This window comes from Callithrix jacchus, chromosome 12, assembly GCF_049354715.1.
Source record: "Callithrix jacchus isolate 240 chromosome 12, calJac240_pri, whole genome shotgun sequence".
NCBI lineage: Eukaryota > Metazoa > Chordata > Mammalia > Primates > Cebidae > Callithrix > Callithrix jacchus.
The window spans coordinates 115,406,523-115,426,829 of NC_133513.1; the positions used below are offsets into that span (position 1 = coordinate 115,406,523).

General features: G+C 46.2%; 1 protein-coding gene and 1 long non-coding RNA gene across 39 annotated transcripts in view; one reads left to right on the forward strand and one right to left on the reverse strand.

Moving 5' to 3' along the window:
• Nucleotides 1–20,307, forward strand: part of TACC2 (transforming acidic coiled-coil containing protein 2) — a 246,073-nt gene that overhangs the window by 26,880 nt on the left and 198,886 nt on the right. For 26 of the 37 annotated variants that reach the window (XM_035269317.3, XM_054243402.2, XM_035269326.3 and 23 more), the window contains exons 2-3: nt 158–236; nt 10,107–10,166. In XM_035269317.3, coding sequence (XP_035125208.3) covers nt 204–236; nt 10,107–10,166 — 93 coding nt within the window. In that variant the 5' untranslated portion in view covers nt 158–203. The remainder of the gene's footprint in view (nt 1–157; nt 237–10,106; nt 10,167–20,307) is intronic. The other 11 variants (XM_054243400.2, XM_078346662.1, XM_078346668.1 and 8 more) reach the window with 2 other exon arrangements.
• The window catches only part of LOC118146416 (uncharacterized), a 45,185-nt gene that overhangs the window by 10,009 nt on the left and 14,869 nt on the right, over nt 1–20,307 (reverse strand). The window contains exons 2-4 of one of the 2 annotated variants that reach the window (XR_013525161.1): nt 17,474–17,594; nt 15,134–15,370; nt 10,380–10,570 (exon numbers count right to left, since the gene is read on the reverse strand). This is a non-coding gene — a long non-coding RNA (uncharacterized LOC118146416). The remainder of the gene's footprint in view (nt 1–10,379; nt 10,571–15,133; nt 15,371–17,473; nt 17,595–20,307) is intronic. The other variant, XR_004732214.3, reaches the window with a different exon arrangement.

Here is a 20,307-nt window from a genome sequence, read left to right on the forward strand (position 1 = left end):
TTGTGAAAGAAAACCCTTCAAAAGTAATTTTCCACGATGTGACTGCAGAGATAAACATTTCCCATCATCTGGCTTTTGAGTTTGGGGAGATGAGTGGACAGAAAAAACCTCAGATCTTTTTTCATCTAACAGATGTTTATACCTTTTTTTCTTCCAGTCACCTCTGACAAAATTCTGGGGGACGCTGGGCACCGTGAATCACCATGGGCAATGAGAACAGCACCTTGGACAACCAGGTGGGTGTCAGGAAGCTTCTCCCTCAAGATACATAGTGCTCTTGGCAGACCTTGACTAAGCTCTCTTTACAGCATCTCATCTTCACCCAGCAAGGTACAAGCCAGGATAGCTTCTGCGTAGATACGTGCAGACATTTGTGGATCGATGTAGCCATTTTCATGTCATCAGAATTCTCTTATGATTAAGGCTAGCTCTAGTTAAAGCCAGAAACGCTAGTTCTACTTACGATTTTTATAGACATGCTCTTGCTTTGTCACCCAGGCTTGAGTGCAGTGGCATGATCATAGCTTACTCTAGCCTCGAACTCCTGGACTCAAGCAATCCTCCTGCCATGCAGCCTTCCAAGTAGCTGGAACTACAGGCATGCACCACCACGCCTGGCTAATTTTTTAATTTTTAGGTTTTGTAGAGATGGGATCTGGCTATGTTGCCCAGGCTGAACTTGAACTCCTGGACTCAAGCAATCCTCCTGCCATGCAGCCTTCCAAGTAGCTGGAACTACAGGCATGCACCACCACGCCTGGCTAATTTTTTAATTTTTAGGTTTTGTAGAGATGGGGTCTGGCTATGTTGCCCAGGCTGAACTTGAACTCCTGGACTCAAGCAATCCTCCTGCCATGCAGCCTTCCAAGTAGCTGGAACTACAGGCATGCACCACCACGCCTGGCTAATTTTTAGGTTTTGTAGAGATGGGATCTGGCTATGTTGCCCAGGCTAAACTTGAACTCCTGGACTCAAGCAATTCTCCTTCCTTGGCTTCCCAATGTGCTGGGATTATAAGCATGAGCCACCATTACAGGCCTGAGCCACCAGGCCTGGCCTTAGTTTTTATTCTGTCTTCTAAAACTGACATAAGAGAGATTGGCACATTTTTCCTAGGTTGTGCCCACCCATCAACTTACACGGATTTCACAGACGTTAAAATAAGACCTTTCCATGCTGTTCCCCCAAATAAAGCCATGGCCATTAAAAAATGATCATGAAATCGGCCGGGCGCAGTGGCTGACACCTGTAATCCCAGCACTTTGGGAGGCTGAGGTGGATGGATCACGAGGTCAGGAGATTGAGACCAGCCTGGCCGATATGGTAAAACCCCATCTCTACTAAAAATACAAAAATTGGCTGGGCGTGGTGGCACATGCCTGTAACCCCAGCTCCTCTGGAGGCTGAGGCTGGAGACTCACTTGAACCTGGGAGGTAGAGGTTGCAGTGAGCCAAGGCTGTGCTGCTGCACTCCAGCCTGGCAACAGAGAGAGAGACTCTATCTCAAAAAAAAAAAAAAGATTCTGAAATTTATCAGTGTTGGGCAGATTAAATGTGAATGGTCATTCTCATCTTAAGCAAGGTTTTCATAATGGAAAAATGGACTTTAACTGCTTCGTTGTGCACAGGCTGAGATTATTACAACATATTCAGTTTTTTTATTGTCTATTTTAAGTTTGAAAGTTTTAACTTAATGCCTTAGTGAACAAAATCAGGGAGACACTTTTCCATTTATCTCACATGAACTGGAAACTTTGGATTAAAGGCATTGAGTTCCTTGAATAGGAAAATTGGATCTAAAAACTCACATACTGTAATTCATTTTCCCTCTGCCTTTTTCTTCCCTACAAAATTGCCCAGCTAATTTTTGTATATACATATATATATTTGGAGACAGAGTCTCACTCTGTTGCCCAGTCTCGAGTGCAGTGGAGCAATCTTGGCTCACTGCAGCCTCCGCCTCCTCGGTTCAAGCAATTCTCCTGCCTCAGCCTCCCGGGTAGCTCAGACTACAGGTGTGTGCCACCACGCCCAGCTAATTTTTTATATTTTTAGTAGAGATGGGGTTCCATCATGTTGGCGAGGCTGGTCTCGAATTCCTGACCTTGTGATTCGCCTGCCTCGGCCTCCCAAAGTGCTGGGATTACAGGCGCGAGCCACCACGCCTGGCCTCTACAATCTTCTTTTCTCAAGCAAGAAAACAAGTTTCAAAAGAAAAGGTATTAAACTCCAGGGTCTTTAGGGGCAGGCCAGAAACAAGAATTGTGTTAAAAGACTGGGTGTGAGACAACAGGGAGCGGCAAGTGCTCTGGAAGATGGCGGGGGTCGGGGCGGGGGTGGTTCTTGTCCTACTGTCTAAAAAGGCAGCTACCATCAGCTCCAGAGGATGATTGCCCTGTGGGAAGATGGGCCCAATGTTCTGAGTTCGAAAGAACTCAGAAAGCCATAGTTTTCTATGAAATGTTAAGTGTTGAAATTAGACTTATTATTTTGAGATATTAGTAGATTCACATGCAGTTTAAAAAAACAATACAGAGAGGCCAAGTACAGTGGCTCACACCTACAAGCCCAGCACTTTGGGAGGCCAGGGCGGGAGGATAGCTTCAGCCTTGGAGTTGGAGGTTAGCCTGGGCAACATAGGGAGACCCAGCTCTACCGAAGAAAAAAATTAGCTGGGTGTGGTAGTGCACACCTGTAGCCCTCACTGCTCAAGGGGCTGATGTGGGCGGATTGCTTGAGCCTGAGAGATTCAGGCTGAAGTGAGCTATGTTTGCACTAGTATATTCCAGCCTGGGCAACAGAGCAAGACCCTGTCTCCAAAATAAATTAAAAAAAAAAGAATACAGAGAGTTCCCATGTACCCATTACTTAGTTTGCCTTAAGGGTAACATCTTGCCAAACTATAATGCAATATCACAACCTGGATACTGACATTGATACAGTCAAGATAACAGAGCATGCCCATCACCAGGGGATTCCCCTTGTTGCCCTTCTATAGCCACGCCCACCTCTCGCTCTTCTTTTCCCTAACCTCTGGCAACCACTATGCCTATTCTGTATTGTTTCCTATTTCTATAATATTGTCATTTCAAGAACGTTATATCAATGGAGTCATGCAGTCTGTGACCTTTAAGGATTGGCTTTTTTTTTTTTCCCCTCTCAGAATAAATCTCTTGAAATTTATCCAAGTACTGTGTGCTTCAACAGGTCATTCCTTTTTATTGCTGAGTGGTATTCCAGGAGTAGATGTACTGTACAGTTTGCTGAACCATGCACCCGTTGACACTCTTCTAGGTTGTTTCCGGTTTTTGTCTATTGCAGATAAAGCTGCCATGAACCCGTGTGTGCAGGTGTTTTTTGAGAACACACATTTTCATTTCCCTAAGATAAATGCCCAAGAGCGCAGTTGCTGGGTTGTATGACAGTTGCATGTTGAGTTTTATATGGAACTGACAAGCTTTTCTAGAGTTGCTATGGCATTTTTCATTCCCACTAGCAACATAAGAGGGATCTAGTGTTTTTGTACCTTGGATGTCATTTAGTGGTGTCACTTTTCGGTGTTGCTATTCCAATGATAGGTGTGTTGTGGTATCTCCGTGTGGTTTTAATTTACATTTTGATGATGGATAAAGCTGTTGATCACCTTTCATGTGTTTATCTGCCATCTACATATTCTCTTTGGTGAAAAATAGGTTTATGTCTTTTGCCCATTTTCTAATTCGTTTATTATCATTATTTTTTAAAAGAGTTTTCAGAGTTCTTTATACAGTCTAGACTAATCCTTTGTCAGTTCGTGGTTTGCAGATATTTTCTTCTGTTCTGTAACATGTCTTTTCATCCTTTTAACCGGATCTTTTACAGAGCAAAAGTATACAATTATGATGAGGAACAGTTGATCAGTTTTTCCTCTTAGGGGTACTGCTTTTGGTAATAAATCTAAGAACTCTGCTGACAACAACAACCTGAAGATTTTCTGCTTTTTTTTCTGTAAAAGTTTTAACGTTTTGCATTTTATATTTTATATTTGAGTGCATGATTCATTTTGAGTTAATTGCTGTGTAAGGTACATGATTTAGGTGTTCCACATTCTCTGGGTTTGGACAAATGACTAGTATCATGCAGCGTAGTTTCACTGCCCTAAAAATCCTCTGGGCTCCACCTACTCATCCCTCCCACACCCGTCAGTCCCTGGCAACCACTAATCTTTGTACTGTCTACAGAGTTACACCTTTTCCAGAATGTAATATGGTTGGATCTTACAGTATGTAGCCTTTTCTTTTCTTTTCTTTCCTTTTTTTTAATTTATTTTTTGTTTTTGAGAGGGAGTCTTGATCTGTCGCCCAGGCTGGAGTGCTGTGATGCAGTCTTGGCTCATTGCAACCTCCGCCTCCTGTGTTCAAGCGATTCTCCTGCCTCAGCCTCCTGAGTAGCTGGGACGACAGGCGCATGCCACCACTCCCAGCTAATTTTTGTATTCTCAGTAGAGACAGGATTTTACTATATTGGCCAGGATGGTCTCGATCTCTTGACCTCAAGGTCCGCCCGCCTCAGCCTCCCAAAGTGCTGAGCCACCGCCCCCAGCTGTATGTAGCCTTTTCACATTGGCTTCTTTCACTCAGTAATGTTCATTTAAGGTTCCTTCATGTCTTTTCATTTCTTGGTCATTGCTTTTTAGCCCTGAATAAGTTTCCATTGCCTGAATGTAAGTTTATTGATCTGCTGAATAACATCTTGGTTGCTTCCAAGTTTTGGTAATTATAAATAAAACTGCTATAAACATCTATGTGCTGGTTTTTGTGTGGACGTAAGTTTTCAGCTCCTTTAGGTAGATAGATACCAAGGAGTGTGATTGCTGAATCATATAAGAGTATGTTTCGTTTTGTAAGAAAGCACCAAACTGTCTTTCGAAGTGGCTGTAGCATTTTGCATCCCTACCAGCAGTGAATGAGAGTTCCTGTTGCATATCCTCCCCAGCATTTGGTGAGGTCAGTATTTCTGGATTTTGAGTCATTCTAATAGGTATATAGCAGTATCTTGTTTTAATCTGTGTGTTCCTGTTGACATAGGATGTGGGACACCTTTTCAGATGCTTATTTGCCATCTGAGTATCTCCTTTGGTGAGGTGTCTGTTCAGGTCTTTGGCTCATTTTAAAATTAGGTTGTTTTCTTGCTGAACTTTATGAATTTCTTGTATACTTTGGATAAAGTGTGTCTTTTGGAAATAATTTCTACCAGCCTGTGGCTTGTATTCTCATTGTCTTGAGGGTGAGATTCATTTTTTTGCGTTTTTTTTTAGACTTAGGAATGTCCATCTGTCTAGCAACGCTTGTTGAAAAGAGTATTCTTCCGCCACGAAACTGTTTCTGCACCTTTGTCAAAAAGCAGTTACGCATATTTGGTGGCTCTGTTTCTGGGGTTGCTACTCTTGCCCATTGATTGTCCTGATTACTGTAGCTATATAATAAGTCTTGAAATCAGGTAGAGTGAGTCTTCTTACTTTATTCTTTCCCAAAATTGTTTTGCTATTCTTGCACCTGTGACTTTCCATATAAATATTAGAATAAATCTACTCAAGTCTACAAAATACCTTCTGAGATTTTGATAGGAATTATAGTCAAATTACAGATTAATTTGAGGAGAATTGACTTCTTTACTATATTGGGTCTTCCAATCCATAAACACATGGTATGTCTCTTCATTTATTTAGGTCATCTTTCTTTTCTTTTTTTGAGACAGAGTCTCACTCTGTCACCCAGGCTGGAGTGCAGTAGTGCAATCTTGGCTCACTGCAACCTCTGCCTCCTGGGTTCAAGCCATTCTTCTGCCTCAGCCTCCCAAGAGATAGCTGAGTCTACAGGTGTGTGCCACCACGCCCAGCTAATTTTTGTATTTTTAGTAGAGATGGGGTTTTACTGTGTTGGCCACGCTGGTCTCGAACGCCTGACCTCAGGTGATCAGCCCGCCTCAGCCTCCCCAAGGGCTGGGATTACAGGCATGTGCCACTGCGCCCAGCCTATTTTCGTTTTCATTATCATTTTTGTAATCTTCAACATATAGAGCCTGCGTGTATTTTATGAAGTTAATACCTAAGTATTATATTTCGTTTGGAGTAACTGTAAATGGTATCACGTTTTTAATTTCGGCATTCACATGTTCATTATTAATATATTGTTTTGCTGACTTTGCATCCTGTGACCATGCTGACCTCACTTATTAGTTCCAGGAAGTTTGTTTGTTTTTATAAATTTCTTGGGATTTTCTGTGTACATAATCGTGTTATTTGCAAACAGGGGCAGTTTTATTTCTTTTTTTTTTTCCCATTCTGTGTACCTTTTCCCTCCCTCCCTCCCTCCCTCCCTCCCTCCCTCCCTCCCTCCTTCCTTCCTTCCTCCTTCATTACCGTGGATAGGACTTTCAGTGCTGTGTTAAGCACGAGCAGTGAGAGGAGACATCTTTCCCTGGTTCCAAGTCAGTCTTTCACGGTGAAGTAAGATATTAGCTGTAGAGTTTTGTTTTGTTTTTAAACATACTACTTGTAATCAAATTGAGGAAGTTCTCGATTCCAGTTTGCTGTGGGTTTTTATCATGACTGAGTGTTGGGTTTTGTCAGATGCCTTCTCTGCATCAATCGATGTAAATTGTATGATCTTTCTTCTTCGGCCTGTTGATATACTGGATTACACTGATTGATTGTCAAATGTTGAGCCAGCCTTGCTTGCCGGGAATAAATTCCACTTGATCAGGGTGTATGATTATTTTTACACATTGTTGGATTCAGTTTGCTGACACTTTCTGGAAGACTTTTGTATCTAAATTCATAGGAAACATTTCTCTGTAGTTTTCTTTTTTGTCTGTTTTTTCATCAGGTTAATAGTAGCCTCACACAATGAGTTGAGAAGTGCCTGCTCCTGTTCTGTTTCTAGAAGAGATTGTGTAAAGAAATCTTACATTAACAAAATGCTGGCAACTAATTTCAATTATTTTTAAGCACCTTGTGGGGCCAAACAAATGTGCCTCCTGGCTGGGGTTGGCTCCGGGCATGCCTCCCAGTAATTTCCACTTGAAGGAATGTTCTGTCTTGTGTTTTAGAGTCGAGAAGGGCACAGCTCTCGGGTGAGTGCCCTCAATGTGCACAGTACGGGCCACTAGACATATTTTGGCCTTTAGTCCTGCTTCTTAACCAAGCAGCTCAGGTTCAACCCCTTCTTTGGGGTCTTACGGATCCTTTTGGAACCCAACCCCCCTGCAGGCTCCACTACCAGCTACAAACATGATAGAGCAGTTGTCCAGGGTGGGAGGTACATGATTTTGTGCTTCAGGGGGACATTTAGCAATGTCTCAAGACAGTTTTTGTTGTCACAGTTCAGAGATGGGGTGCTCCTGCACCTGGTAGGTCGAGGTCAGTGTTGCTGCCCAGTATTCCACAGTGCACAGATCATTCCACAACAAGGAATTATCCAGCACAAAATGTCAACAGCGCTGAGGTTGAGAAGCTCTAGAGTACAGGAACCTGTGGCTTAACTGCTCTAACAGAACCTCAGGGAGGTGGGTGAATCTCTTTGACCTGAGATCAATTTCTACCTGAATATAGGCAAAGCTGAAAATGGCTGAGGTTTTCTCCCCGTTACTTTCATGAACCCCCCTGTCCAGAATTGAATGTACACTGTTTACTTAGGATACACTCATAGAAATCAAATTGTACCGTCAAACGAAGGGTTAGTACTTTCAAAAGGCTCTTGCTATATACATTGTCAGAATGCCTTCCAGAACGGTGATGTCAACTTACACTTCTCTCACCAGGGCATGAGATTCTGTCTCACTGCGTCCTTGCAGGCAATGGATGTTCTAATGCTTCAGATCTTTACTGATTAGGAAGGTCAAAATGCTGGTGTGGGGGGTTAAATAACCCACATCCCGTTCCACCCGTCCCTCATTTCTCACCTCCTACCCGCTCCTGACTCTATCCTCCCTCCTGAGCCTACATTCTCCTTGAGTGAGCAGATCTTTTCCTGGTTCTGCAGGTTTTCACTTCTCCAGCCTCAGCCAGACATAACCCTGTCTGGTGGATTTTAGGACCGGACGAGGTCTGCCTTTGGTAGAGAAACAAATAGGAATGAAGCGTGGGTGTGTCTGGCTGCAGGACTCAGGGCTCTCCCTGGGAACTGGGGCCCCAGACTTACCTTTCCTTTATCTCCTGGACCTCAGCACCTGGTGACCCACAGCCACCCCAAGTCCCTCAAATCTGAACTCAGCCTTCTGCCCCAATCATGTTTATCCTCCTGTGACGATCCCTGTCTTGGGTACCATGATCTACCTGGCCTTCCAAGACAGAAATCTGGGGGTTCCCCCTGACACCACCCACTCCCACCCCCCATATGTGATAAATTATCCTATGTCTAATTAATTAATTGATGAATGGCCTGGCCGTTTAGCCTTCCAAATTTCAGGCAGGCTAACTTTTTTTAAGGTTGTAAGAGACAGAAGCCCATCTTCAGTGACCATAAGCAGAGAAAGGGATCGTTGGCTTATGGAATTGAGAAGCCCATAGAGCAGGTCTGGCTGCTATAGTGGCTGAGTCCAGAGATTCAAAAGATGGCTCTGGGGATCCCTCTCACTGGATCACATTCTACTTTCCTCTGTGATTCCCTAGTGTCCAGGAGGTACCTCCAGCCTGGTGGAAAAGATGCCCTTGGCATGTCCAGCCTTCCATGCTTCTTCCAGCCAATGGTCCAGCCTTCTTTTCTTTCGAGACAGAGCCTCACTCTGTCACCCAAGCTGGAGTGCAGTGGCACAGTCTTGGCTCACTGCAAACTCCATCTCCAGGGTTCAAGTGATTCTCCTGCCTCTGCTTCTTGAGTAGCTGGGATTACAGGTATGCACTGCCATGCCTGGCTAAGTTTTGTATTTATTTTAGCAGAGATGGGGTTTCGCTTTGTTGGCCAGGCTGGTCTTGAACTCCTGACCTCAGGTGATCCGCCCGCCTCAGCCTCCCAAAATGCTAGGATTATAGGCATGAGCCCCCGAGCCTGGCCCCAGCCTGCTAATCAGCCCCCATAAGGAATCTAACTGACCCTGATTGTGTCATGTGCTCTTTTTGAAGTCAATCATATGCAGAATATGGGACACTCTGATAGCCACATGAGTCACGAACCTGCCTTAGGACCAAGGTGGGTCCAGCTCTATACCAACCCCTTCAGTATTACTTGGAGTAGTTTCTCAAAGGACATAAAGGCAGCACATATCCATGACATTATCTTTTCTGACAGCTTTTCTCCTCCCCCTCTCTGCTGTCACAACCCCACCCTCTCACACTGGGATCATTGTGAACACCTCCAAACTGCGATCTCTGCCCCAGCAGGCACACTCCCCATCACACCCAGGCCCCTCGGCCCTCAGGAGACTCTCTGACTATGAGTGTACCTGGAGGTCCCTGAATCCTGCTTGCTAGGGAATGTTTGGAAGGAAAGATTCTTTAAATCTGAAGAAACCTTCTGTTCACAGATGAAGGAGCAGGCATTGAGGAGCAGCTGTGTCACCAGGGTGAAGGGTGAGGGACAGGCCTGCCCGGTCCTGGCCCTTGTGTACTTCACACACCCTCGGGCTCCTGGTTCCTCCTCTCTCTGTTGTCTAATTTATGGGATGCCATGGGCAGCGTGGGAACATACCTCATGGGTTTGGCTTGGGAATAAAAACCATGGCCAGGTGTGGTGGCTCACGCCTGTAATCCCAGCACTTTGGGAGACTGAGGCAGGTGATCACCTAAGGTCAGGAGTTAGAAACCATCCTGGCCAACATGATGAAACCCCATCTCCACTGAAATACAAGAATTAGCTAGGTATGGTGGCACACTACCTTCCGAGCAGTAATCCCAACTACTTGGGAGGCTGAGACAGGAGAATTGCTTGAACCTGGGAGGTGGAGGTTGCAGTGAGCTGAGATCGCACTCCAGCCTGAGTGACAGAGTAAGACTTCTGTCTAAAAAAAAAAAAAAAAGAAGAAGAAGAAGAAAGAAAAAAGAATACAAAAAAAAAAAAACCAGCCAAGACTGCCCACCTGGTCCTGTCCCCTGTGACCTTTCCTAACGGCGAGATCCCTTTGCGTTTCAGCAGGAGGATGCCGGCGTGCATAATGTCATCCTGTGGCCTCCAGACCCTGAGCCCCCACAGGTACTGGGGAATGTGCGTTCTGCATGGCTTCCCTCTAGCCCCTTTCTAACGCCTAGATGGTTGCAAATATTTGGTGTGGCATGTGCTTTTATATATTTAGGTTTTCTCCTCCTCCCTCTTCCATTGCTTCCTTCCATCCATCCCAAATAAGTTGTAAAACACAGTTGAAATTGACAATTTATGTTTAGATTTTTTAGGATAGCATTTTAGTACCTGTCCAAGACTGGCTTGGTTGACGTGTTTTGCGATGCTGAATAAGGCTTGTGTTGCCAGCAGAAACGAACGCAGATGCTAGGAACCAATACTAATGCCTCCAAACTCTTCTGCCTTGATTTCCTTTGGCCTCCAGTGAAGCTGGGGATGGATTGGTGGCCCCACATTTGCTGCCTGTGAGCAAAACCGATCTGTCGTAAAAGAAGATGAAATTCAGAATCAGCGGTCAGTGGGGTGCAACAGTGTGCCAGCTGAGTCCCGCTGCTGTAGCTCTGCCCAGTGTTTGCCATCCTCTGGGGAAGGGGGTAAATAAGGAGCTTTGCATTACCTCGCAGTGGTTTTTCCTGGAGAGGACGTTGAGGTTAGTGTGTGTTCACAGGTGTGGTCAGGGTGAGGCTGTAAAACCCCTGGCTCCTCACTGGCCCGCTCTGAAGTCCCCTTCACACCTGGCCAGGTATGGCAGTCATCCAGGTGGATGGCTGTTAGGTGGGTGCGCTGGATACATTTTTTTCTTTGCACATCCCAGCAAGGAGTGATGTTTAAGGCCGTGAAATAACCATTTGCATAGGGTGTTGGGAAGCCTTTTCACGTGTGTGAGTTCATCTGCTTCTGCTCATAATCCCATGAGCTGGGCTGATGACTCATGTTTTGTGAACACAGAAGGAGGCTTGGAAGGTGAATCATCCCAGGTCATTTGGGTGAGTGGGGGAGTGAGAATCAGAACCCTGGGTCTCTAAGGCTGCTAGGCCAGTGGTTTCCAAACTGGGTTCCAGGAAATCCTGGAGCCAATAGCAATGCTTCTAGGACTGGCCCAGGACAAAGAGGAAGTGGAGAGGGCAGAATCCAGCTTTCTGCCCCCCCACCTTCCACCAGGACGGCTTACCCTATGTGACTTTATATTGCAAGGTGGCTTTTAGAAGAAAATGTTTTGGAATCAGAGTTGGAAAGAAACACTCATCTGGTCCACCTCCATTATTTTTCAGTTTTGTGCATGGTGGATCCGGAGGACAAGGCACTTGCTCATTGCCATAAATGAGCGGCAGGTTGGAGACAAAATGTCATCTTGGGGGATTCTAGTCCAGGCTCCAGGGGTGTCCCTGTGAGGGGAGGAGCACTTTGTCCAGCTCCATCTCCCAGAGGTCTTCCGTAGCGCTTTGCAGCAGAGCTCAAGAGCTCAGTCACAAGCTCCCATGCCAAGATGTGATGTGGATATAGTTTTTTTATTAGCTTGGTGGGCATTTAGGAAGCCCCTCCTTGCTGGGCAGCTGGTACTTATTTAGGTGCTGTGACAAACAAGGGCCCTGCCCTCTGGAACTTATAGCCAACTGGAAAGTCAGATAAGCAAGTGAATAGACAGACATCAGAGAGTAACTACAGTGCTTTCATTTGAAACTTTATGGTGTGTGTATTGTTTACCAGGCATTGTTCTAGCACTTGAGAATCAGCAGTGAACAATTCACCTTTGATCTGCTTAAATGAAGTTTCCTTATGAGGTGCTGATAGGCAGAAAACACATCATGAAATTTCCAGTGGTAACCGGGTTCAGGGGCTGTCTTTTATTGTTGCAGTAAACTATGTGTAAGTAAGATTTACCATTATAACCATTTTCAGTGGACATGTCAGTGGAATTAGGTACATCAGTACCTTGCTGTGCATCCATCACCACCATCCAACTCCAGAACCTTTTCATCTTCCCAAACGGAAACTCTGCCCATTACACGCCAACTCCCCATTCTCCCTCTCCCCAGCCCCTGGGAAACTTTCTTTCCTTCCTTTCCTCCTTCCCTCCTTCTTTCCTTCTGACTGGGTCTTATTCTATTGCTGAGGCTGGAGTGCAGTAGTGCGATCAAAGTTCACTGCAACCTCCAACTCCTGGGCTCAATCAATCCTTCCTCCTAAGCCTCCCAAGTAGCCAGTATTAGAGACACGCGCTACTGTAGCCGGCTGCTTTGTCTGTGAATTTGACTACTGTAGGTACCTCGTGTAAGTGGAATCATATAGTATTCGTATGTGATTATTATTTCACTTTGCGACTGGCTTATTTCACTAAGCATAATGTCCTCAAGGTCCACCCATGTTGCTGCATGTCAGAATTTCCTTCTCTGTAAGGCCGAATGATATTCTATTGTATGTATAGACTACATTTTGCTAATCCATTTTTTTTTTTTTTTTTTTGAGAGTCTCGCTCTCACCCAGGCTGGAGTGCAGTGGCCGTGATCTCTGCTCACTGCAACCCCCTCCTCCTCAGTTCAAGTGATTCTCATGCCTCAGCCTCCCGAGCAGCTGGGATCACAGGCACACATCGGCACACCCGACTAGTTTTTGTATTTTTAGTAGATGGACACTTGGGTTGCTGCCATATTTTGACTATTGTGAATAATGCTGTGATGAATATGTTTGTCCGTGTTAGTATCTACGTCTGTGCTTCCTGTTCTTTTGGGTATATACCTAGAAGTGGAATTGCTAGATCATACGATAATTCTATGTGTATGTTTGTGAGAAACCACTAAACCTTTCCACAGCAGCTACACCATTCTACATTTCCAATAGCAGTGTAGGAATGTTCCAATTTCTCTACATCCTTGTTACTTTCTGTGTGTGTGTTTAATTACATGTTCGTGGGTGTGAAGTAGTATGTCATTGTGGTTGGGGCTATTTTTGATGAAGTACAGGGGAGAGCTCTCTGCAGAGACCTGGGGTACTGAGAAGGAGACAGCCACATAAGGTTCTGGCGAAGGAACATTCTGGAATAAGGAAACAGCTGTGTATAGTATAGGAATAGTGTAACAGTATGGGAGGAATGAGGTTGCTGGACTTTTTTTTTTTGAGACGGAGTCTTAGGCTTGAGTGCAGTGGCACAATTTGGCCTGAGTTCAGGCTTGAGTGCAGTGATACAACTTGGCTCACCGCAACCTCCGCCTCGCAGGTTCAAGTGATTCTCTTGCCTCAGCCTCCCGAATGGCTGGGACTACAGGTGTGTGCCACTATGCCCAGCTAATTGTTGTATCTTTAGTAGAGACAGGGTTTCACTGTGTTAGCCAGGATGGTCTAGATCACCTGACCTCGTGATCCACCCACCTTGGCCTCCCAAAGTGCTGGGATTACAGGCGTGAGCCACCACTCCAGCTGCTTGCTGTACTTTAAGATCAGCAAAGAAGGCCAGCATGGCTAGAGACAAGTGGATGAGGGAAATTATGGTGAGCTGTGCAGCCAGGGGGGTGGGTGAGGGCTCATTTTTGTAGGTCCGGACCAGCCCTGGTAAGGAGTCTGGCTTTCTTCTAGTTGCGGTACAAAGGCATGGTGATATAAGAGTATTTCACTGGAAATTGAGCCTGTATGCTCACTCACCTTGGGGGTGAGACTCCAGCAGTCAGGGCTCCCTAAGGAGGAAGCAGAGCAGCTGATGGTGAACTTGTGCCCAGCTCTGTCTGGGCTCAGCAGACTTGAGACTCAGCACTCAGCCAGGCCGAGCTCCCCATAACTGGCCAGTGGGTAACTGACAAGTGAAGGACTTATAAAAACCAACCGACCACACTTCCTTTTTACACTCTGGCTTTTGCTTTGTTGAGTCCCCGTGGCTTGTTCAGGAAGATGGTCTTTGAGCCTTTGCAGGGGCTGCAGGCCCTCATGCATCCCCATCCATGTGAGTACATCTCCACTGCCTCAAGCTCAGGGTCTCAGGTTATTCATTGCAGCTCAATAGTCACGGTGCCTGAGTCTTTCTCTTGTCCACATGGTCAAGGGGCTGAGCACCTCAGCTGTGTTTGGCTCATTATTCTGGATGGGGCTAAGGTCCTGGAATAATAGAGATCAAGAAGCTTGGGAGGCCAGAGGCTCCGAGGTGAAGCTTTTTGTAGGTTTTTGTGGCTTTTTTTTGTTTGTTTTTATAGGAGATACCTTGGAGAGTAAAAGGAGTGCACTCAGTAGCACTGTAACGAAACACAGCTTTAGTCACTCGCCACTTGTGGAGTCAATTAACAAGAACTACAGACGTTTGAGACAAGCTTGTGCAACATAGCAAGATACCTGTCTCTGCTAAAAATACAAAAAATTAGCAGGGCATGGTGGCATGCACCTGTTGGCCCAGCTATTCAGGAGGCTGAAGTGGGAGGATTGCTTCAGCCCTGGGGGAAGCAGGAGCAGAGGTCGCAGTGAGCCAAGATTGCACCACTGCACTTCAGCCTGGGTGACAGAGTGAGACCTTGTCTAAAAAAACAAACAAACACACACACAAACCAAAACACAAGAGTGAGGGCTGACATGAAAAAAGTCATGTTTTTTGGCCAGGCACGGTGGCTCACATCTGTAATGCCAGCACTTTGGGAGGCTGAGGTGGGTGGATCACAAGGTCAGGAGTTCAAGACCAGCCTGGCTAGCATGGTGAAACCCTGTCTCTACAAAAAATTAGCCAGGCATGGTGGCGTACACCTGTAGTCCCAGCTACTCAGGTGGCTGAGGCAGGAGAATTGCTTGAACCAGGGAGGTGGAGGTTGCAGTGAGCTGAGATTGTGCCACTGCACTCCAGCCCGGATGAAAGAGCGAGACTGCGTCTCAAAAAAAAAAAAAAAGAAAAGAAAAAAGTGACTTTTTATTCCAAAGCTTAGCTTAGGGGAAAATGGACAGGTTTCTGCTTTTAAGGGTACTGCTTTGCTTTTGGGGCAGAAAGCAGGGACTTTTAAAGGGGGACTTTGCATGTACAGCAGGCAGGGAGGGAGTGGGCAGGTGGGGAATGACAACTTGCTTCAGTGCCTTACCCACCAGGTGGTCCAGCTGACACAAAACTAGGTTCTAAGGTAGCCGTTGTCTTGAGATAATCTCCAGGTGGATTGGAGTTCCGTTGTGTGTGTACTTGAGGTTGGAAATTGACAGTTGTCTCTTGAGACAAACTCCTGGGTCTGGAGCTTCTAAGTGAGCGCATAGTCAGATAAGCTTGTCCTATAGGTAGCTTCCGGTGAAGGGAAGGTCAAGGTTATAATTGCATTTCTAAAGAGCTAAGTAGGAAGTGAGGAACATGAGAAAAGGAGGAGAGAGAAAATAAGAAAACATCAGAATTAAGAAAAACCCTTTTCTTCCTCTTAGAAAAATGGGGAACTCAGTTACATCATCATAGCATTAAAGGGACACTGGGTTTTGCAGGTGGGGAGAAGTGAAATGGCTTAGAAAGAACATTGTGGGGCACAAGGTTCCTGACCCTGTTTTGTGTTTTTTGCTTTTCTCTGTTTTGAAACGAAGTCTCACTGTCACCCAGGCTGGAGTGCAACAGTGCAATCTTGGCTCACTGAAACCTCTGCTTCCCAGGTTCAAGCGATTCTCTTGTCTCAGCCTCTCGAGTAGCTGGGATTACAGGCATGTGCCACCATGCCAGGCTAATTTTTGTATTTTTAATAGAGATGGGGTTTCACTATGTTGGCCATGCTGCTCCCGAACTCCTGACCGGAGGTGATCTGCTCACCTTGACCTCCCAAAGTACTAGGATTACAGGTGTGAGCCTCTGCGCCTGGCCTCCTGACTGTTTTGAAGCCATGATCTTCGGGGCTTTTGGAAGGAAAATCAGCCTCCCCTTGAGAGGGTCAGAACCTGGTGGGTTCTCAGAGGGCAGCCAGCGTGGGTAGGGTGGGAAGGCTAAGGGTCTGTTCTGTGATGATCCCGGGATATGAGGGTTCAGGCTGCTGATCTGAGTGCAGAAAAAGGCGTGGGAATTGGAAAGTGGGAGTGGAGATAAGGTCAGATGAGGCAGCAGGTATATGGGGCAACCTGAGATGCAGAATTGGGGGACAGCAGGTGACTGGGGGGACTCGGCCTTCATGCAGACCAAGGGAGGCAGGGAGGCAAGCGAAGTAGGACCATTCCTCAGAGCCTCTAGGCAGTGGGCCAGCAGTTTATTTCAACAGTATTTGCTTTTTGCATTTTGTGACAACAATTAATTGTTGCATTAATTACAAAGTGATTTACCTTATTCAAGAAGTCAATTTTGGCTGGGTGCAGTGGCTCACGCCTGTAATCCCAGCAATTTGGGAGGCTGAGGCCAGCAGATCACTAGGTCAGGAGATTGAGACCATCCTAACATGGTGAAACCACGTCTTTACTAAAAATACAAAAAAGTTAGCCAGGCGTGTGTGGCACATGCCTATGATCCCAGCTAGTGGGGAGGCTGAGGCAGGAGAATTGCTTGAAACTGGGAGGCAGAGGTTGCAGTGAGCAGAGATCGTGCTATTGCACTCCAGCCTGAGTGACAGAGTAAGACTCCATCTCAAAAAAAAAAAAAGTCAATTTTAATAACATCACCTTAGATACCTGCTGACCAGTCACAGTGATTTCTTGTTTTGTCAGCACAAATGCTACTGAAACTCTGAATTTCAGTGGTAGCCTTGGGTTCTGTTCTCTGTTCCTGAGGGAAGAGAAGCCATGGAGGAGGAAGATTCCCACACTCAGCCTGAAGCCTGTTCTATCTGCTAATTGAAGGATCCTCTTACTGAGCTGGGGCCATGGAGCCTCAGCCCCGCCTGCCTGTGGGTGCCTTTTGCAGCAAGCTGAGTCCTTCTTGTTACTCTTGCTCCTTCCTTCGGGAATGGACTCACTTAGATCTCCTGGGAGGCTGTTCTCAGGGGGCTCCAAGCAGCTTCGGAGACTAAAGCACACTTGGCCAGGTGGTGTATTGCACCAAATGATGGTTGGAAATGAAGAGAAAGCCACAGGTATAACCAAGGCTCTGGAGGGGAACTAATTTAGGGGCGGGAGGAAACGGTCCAATGTGAAGTTGGGAGAATGTCTAATACCCAGCCAAGGGCAGCAGCACCTGTCCCCAGGAGGGTCAGGGTCCTGGCTTACATGTGTCCCTCTCTGGGAAAGAACTGGTGGTGACACTGTGATGAGAGCTGTCCCCACTTGACAGCCCTTCCTGGGGTTTCATGCATTATGACTTGTGTAGAAAGCTCTTTGGCCAGGCGCAATGACTCACGCCTATAATCCCAGCACTTTAGGAGGCCAAGGTGGAAGGATCGTGAGGTCAGGAGATCAAGACCTTCCTGGCTAACATGGTGAAACCCTGTCTCTACTAAAAATACAAAAAATTAGCTGGGCATGGTGGCACACACCTGTAGTCCCAGTTACATGGGCGGCTGAGGCAAGAGAATCACTTGAACCTGGGAGGTGGAGGTTTCAGTGAGTCGAGATTGTGCCACTGCACTTCAGCTTGGTGACAAAGCAAGACTCCGTCTGAAAAAAAAAAAAAAGAAAGCTCTATGGTGAAATGAGGGCCATGCCAGCCCACAGCCCCAAATCCCTAAGGTAGGCTTCACAGTTGTTCAGTTCTGGAGACCCTACAGGGGACACCCAAGCTCCAAGCTCCAAGCACGTGTTTTTCATAGGGGAAGGACAACCCTAATCCCTATAGTACCACTTTCTAGACTTCCCCTTGGCCATGGGGCTGTCATGATTCCCATTTATGGCTCTGACCCTGTGGGGAGGAATAAAAGACATTCAATCCAATTATTATAATGATCTGACTTAAAAACAGGTCATCATTTGGGTAACTCCATTCCGACATTTCTATTTTCTGGGTGTTTCTGTAGCAAGTACCAAAAAATATAATTTTCAACTATAGAAACTGTGATCAATGCTATGCAGCAAGAAGACAGGTGCATAGACCCCAGACCTAGCCGGGGTGTCAGGGAAGGCGCTCCTGGGAGCTGATGTTTGAGCTCAGAGCTGCAGATGAGCAGGAAGGAGGCAACATCAGAGGGACCTAGAGCCAGCTCAGCAGGCACGCCTCCCCCAGCCTGGGCAGGTCTCCCAGGTTGGGTCCCTGCTCTGTGTATAGATGTGGCCTGGGTAAGGTTTGCTCCTAAAGGGGACCTCAGCACTATGGACCTCTGAGGAACAGAGGACCAGGACAGGAGAATCTGTGTGTGCAAGTCGTCCCCAGGGTCAGGTCATCACAAAAGGCTGAGGTTGTCCATTGCTCAGGCCCCATGTGGTTATTGTTACTTTGCTTGACAGAGGAAAGCCCCAAATGAATGTGCACATCTTGTTTAAAGCTATGCTTGGTGCTCTAGGGTTACTCGAAGGTCGCTTATTTAGTTCTTGAGGAACTCAAGGAGCTCAACGTTACAGCAGCACCAGTCAGCCCAGGATAGGCAGCATTTCCCAACATTCCACAGGCAGCAGGGGGCATCTGGGCTACTTTAACTGTGTTGAATGGGAAAGAAGTTGAGCAAAGAGCAAATTAAACAGCAAGAATTAATTCAATCTTTATGACAGTAGAGAGTTTCTTTCCTTTTCTTTCTTTCTTTTTTTTTTTTTTTTTTTTTTGGTGACAGAGTCCTGCTCTGTCGCTCAGGCTGGAGTTCAATGGTGCGATCTTGGCTCACTGCAACCTCCACCTCTCAGGTTCAAGCGATTCTCCTTTCTCAGCCTCCCAAGTAGCTGGGATTACAGGCACATGCTGCCACTCCTGGCTAATTTTTTGTATTTTAGTGGAGACAGGGTTTCACTGTGTTGCCCAGGCTAGTCTCGAACTCTGAGCTTAGGCAATCCACCCGCCTTGGCCTCCCAAAGTGCTAGGGTTACAGGCATGAGCCATTGCAGCTGAGTTTCTTTACTGCTCTCACAGCCTCTGCTCTGAGGTTCCCCCAGCTGGGAGGGTGGGTGCTAGTTTTCACTCCAGTGGCTGAACAGCATGGCTCCAGGTTTTGGCCAGATGCATCATCTGAACAAATGTGTAAAATGTTAAGTTTAGGAGGAGTGATGGAACTGAACTTCTGTTCTTTTTTTATTTTTTTGAGACAGAGTCTCACTCTGTTGCCTAGGTTGGAGTTCAGTGGCGAAATCTCGGCTCACTACAACCTCCACCTCCCAGGTTCAAGCGATTCTCCTGCCTCAGCCTCTCAAGTAGCTGGAATTACAGGCCCCTGCCACCATGCCCAGCTAATTTTTGTATTTTTAGTAGAGAGGAGGTTTCATCATGTTGGCCAGGCTGGTCTCGAACTCCTGACCTCAAGTGATCCACCCACCTTGGCCTCCCGAAGTGCTAGGATTACAGGTTTTAGCACACTGCACCCAGCCTGAACTTCTGATTAACTGCTTTTGTTCTAAGCTGAGATAGCCACTGGGGCTCATCGTTAAGGAGTTTTGAATCTATTTCTTCTTTATACAATAATAACCAGCATGTACAATGTCTATGATGGTCTAGCCTTGTCCTTCATTTAACCTTCAGAAGAACCCTGCAGTTATGATCCCCACTCTACAGATACGGCACTGGAGGTGTAGAACTCAAAGACTTACAGCTAAATAAGCGTAAAGCTTGGGTTTCAGGACTACTGCCTCCTGCCTGCTCATTCTTAAACCAAACCTCTTGCCGCTCTAGCATGAAAACGAATGGATACAGGGATTCTAGAGGGGCAAAAAAATAAGGCTTATGTCTGTACCTTATGTATAATCAAAGAAACATCACAACACAGTATAGGCCATCCTGACACGCCCAGCTCTTTGCATAAAGAGACTCTCCCTTCTATTTGTACAGTTCTTGTTTGCAAGGTATTCCTGTCACCCACTGAGGTAGGGAACGGCAGAGATTGTGGCCCCCAGTTTATGGATGGAGAGAGAGAGGCTTGGAGAGGGGAACTGATCTGACCAAGGGCACATGGATTTAGGCTTTCTGACCTCGCCCAACTCTCTTTAAATCATACTGTTTCTAAAATATTAAATACATACAGGTCATCAATATGGGGCATGTTTTTTTTTTTTTAGATGGAGTTTTGCTCCTGTTACCCAGGCTGGAGTGCAATGGCGCGATCTCGGCTCACCGCAACCTCTGCCTCCTGGGTTCAGGCAATTCTCCTGCCTCAGCCTTCTGAGTAGCTGGGATTACAGGCACGCGCCACCATGCCCAGCTAATTTTTTGTATTTTTAGTAGAAATGGGGTTTCACC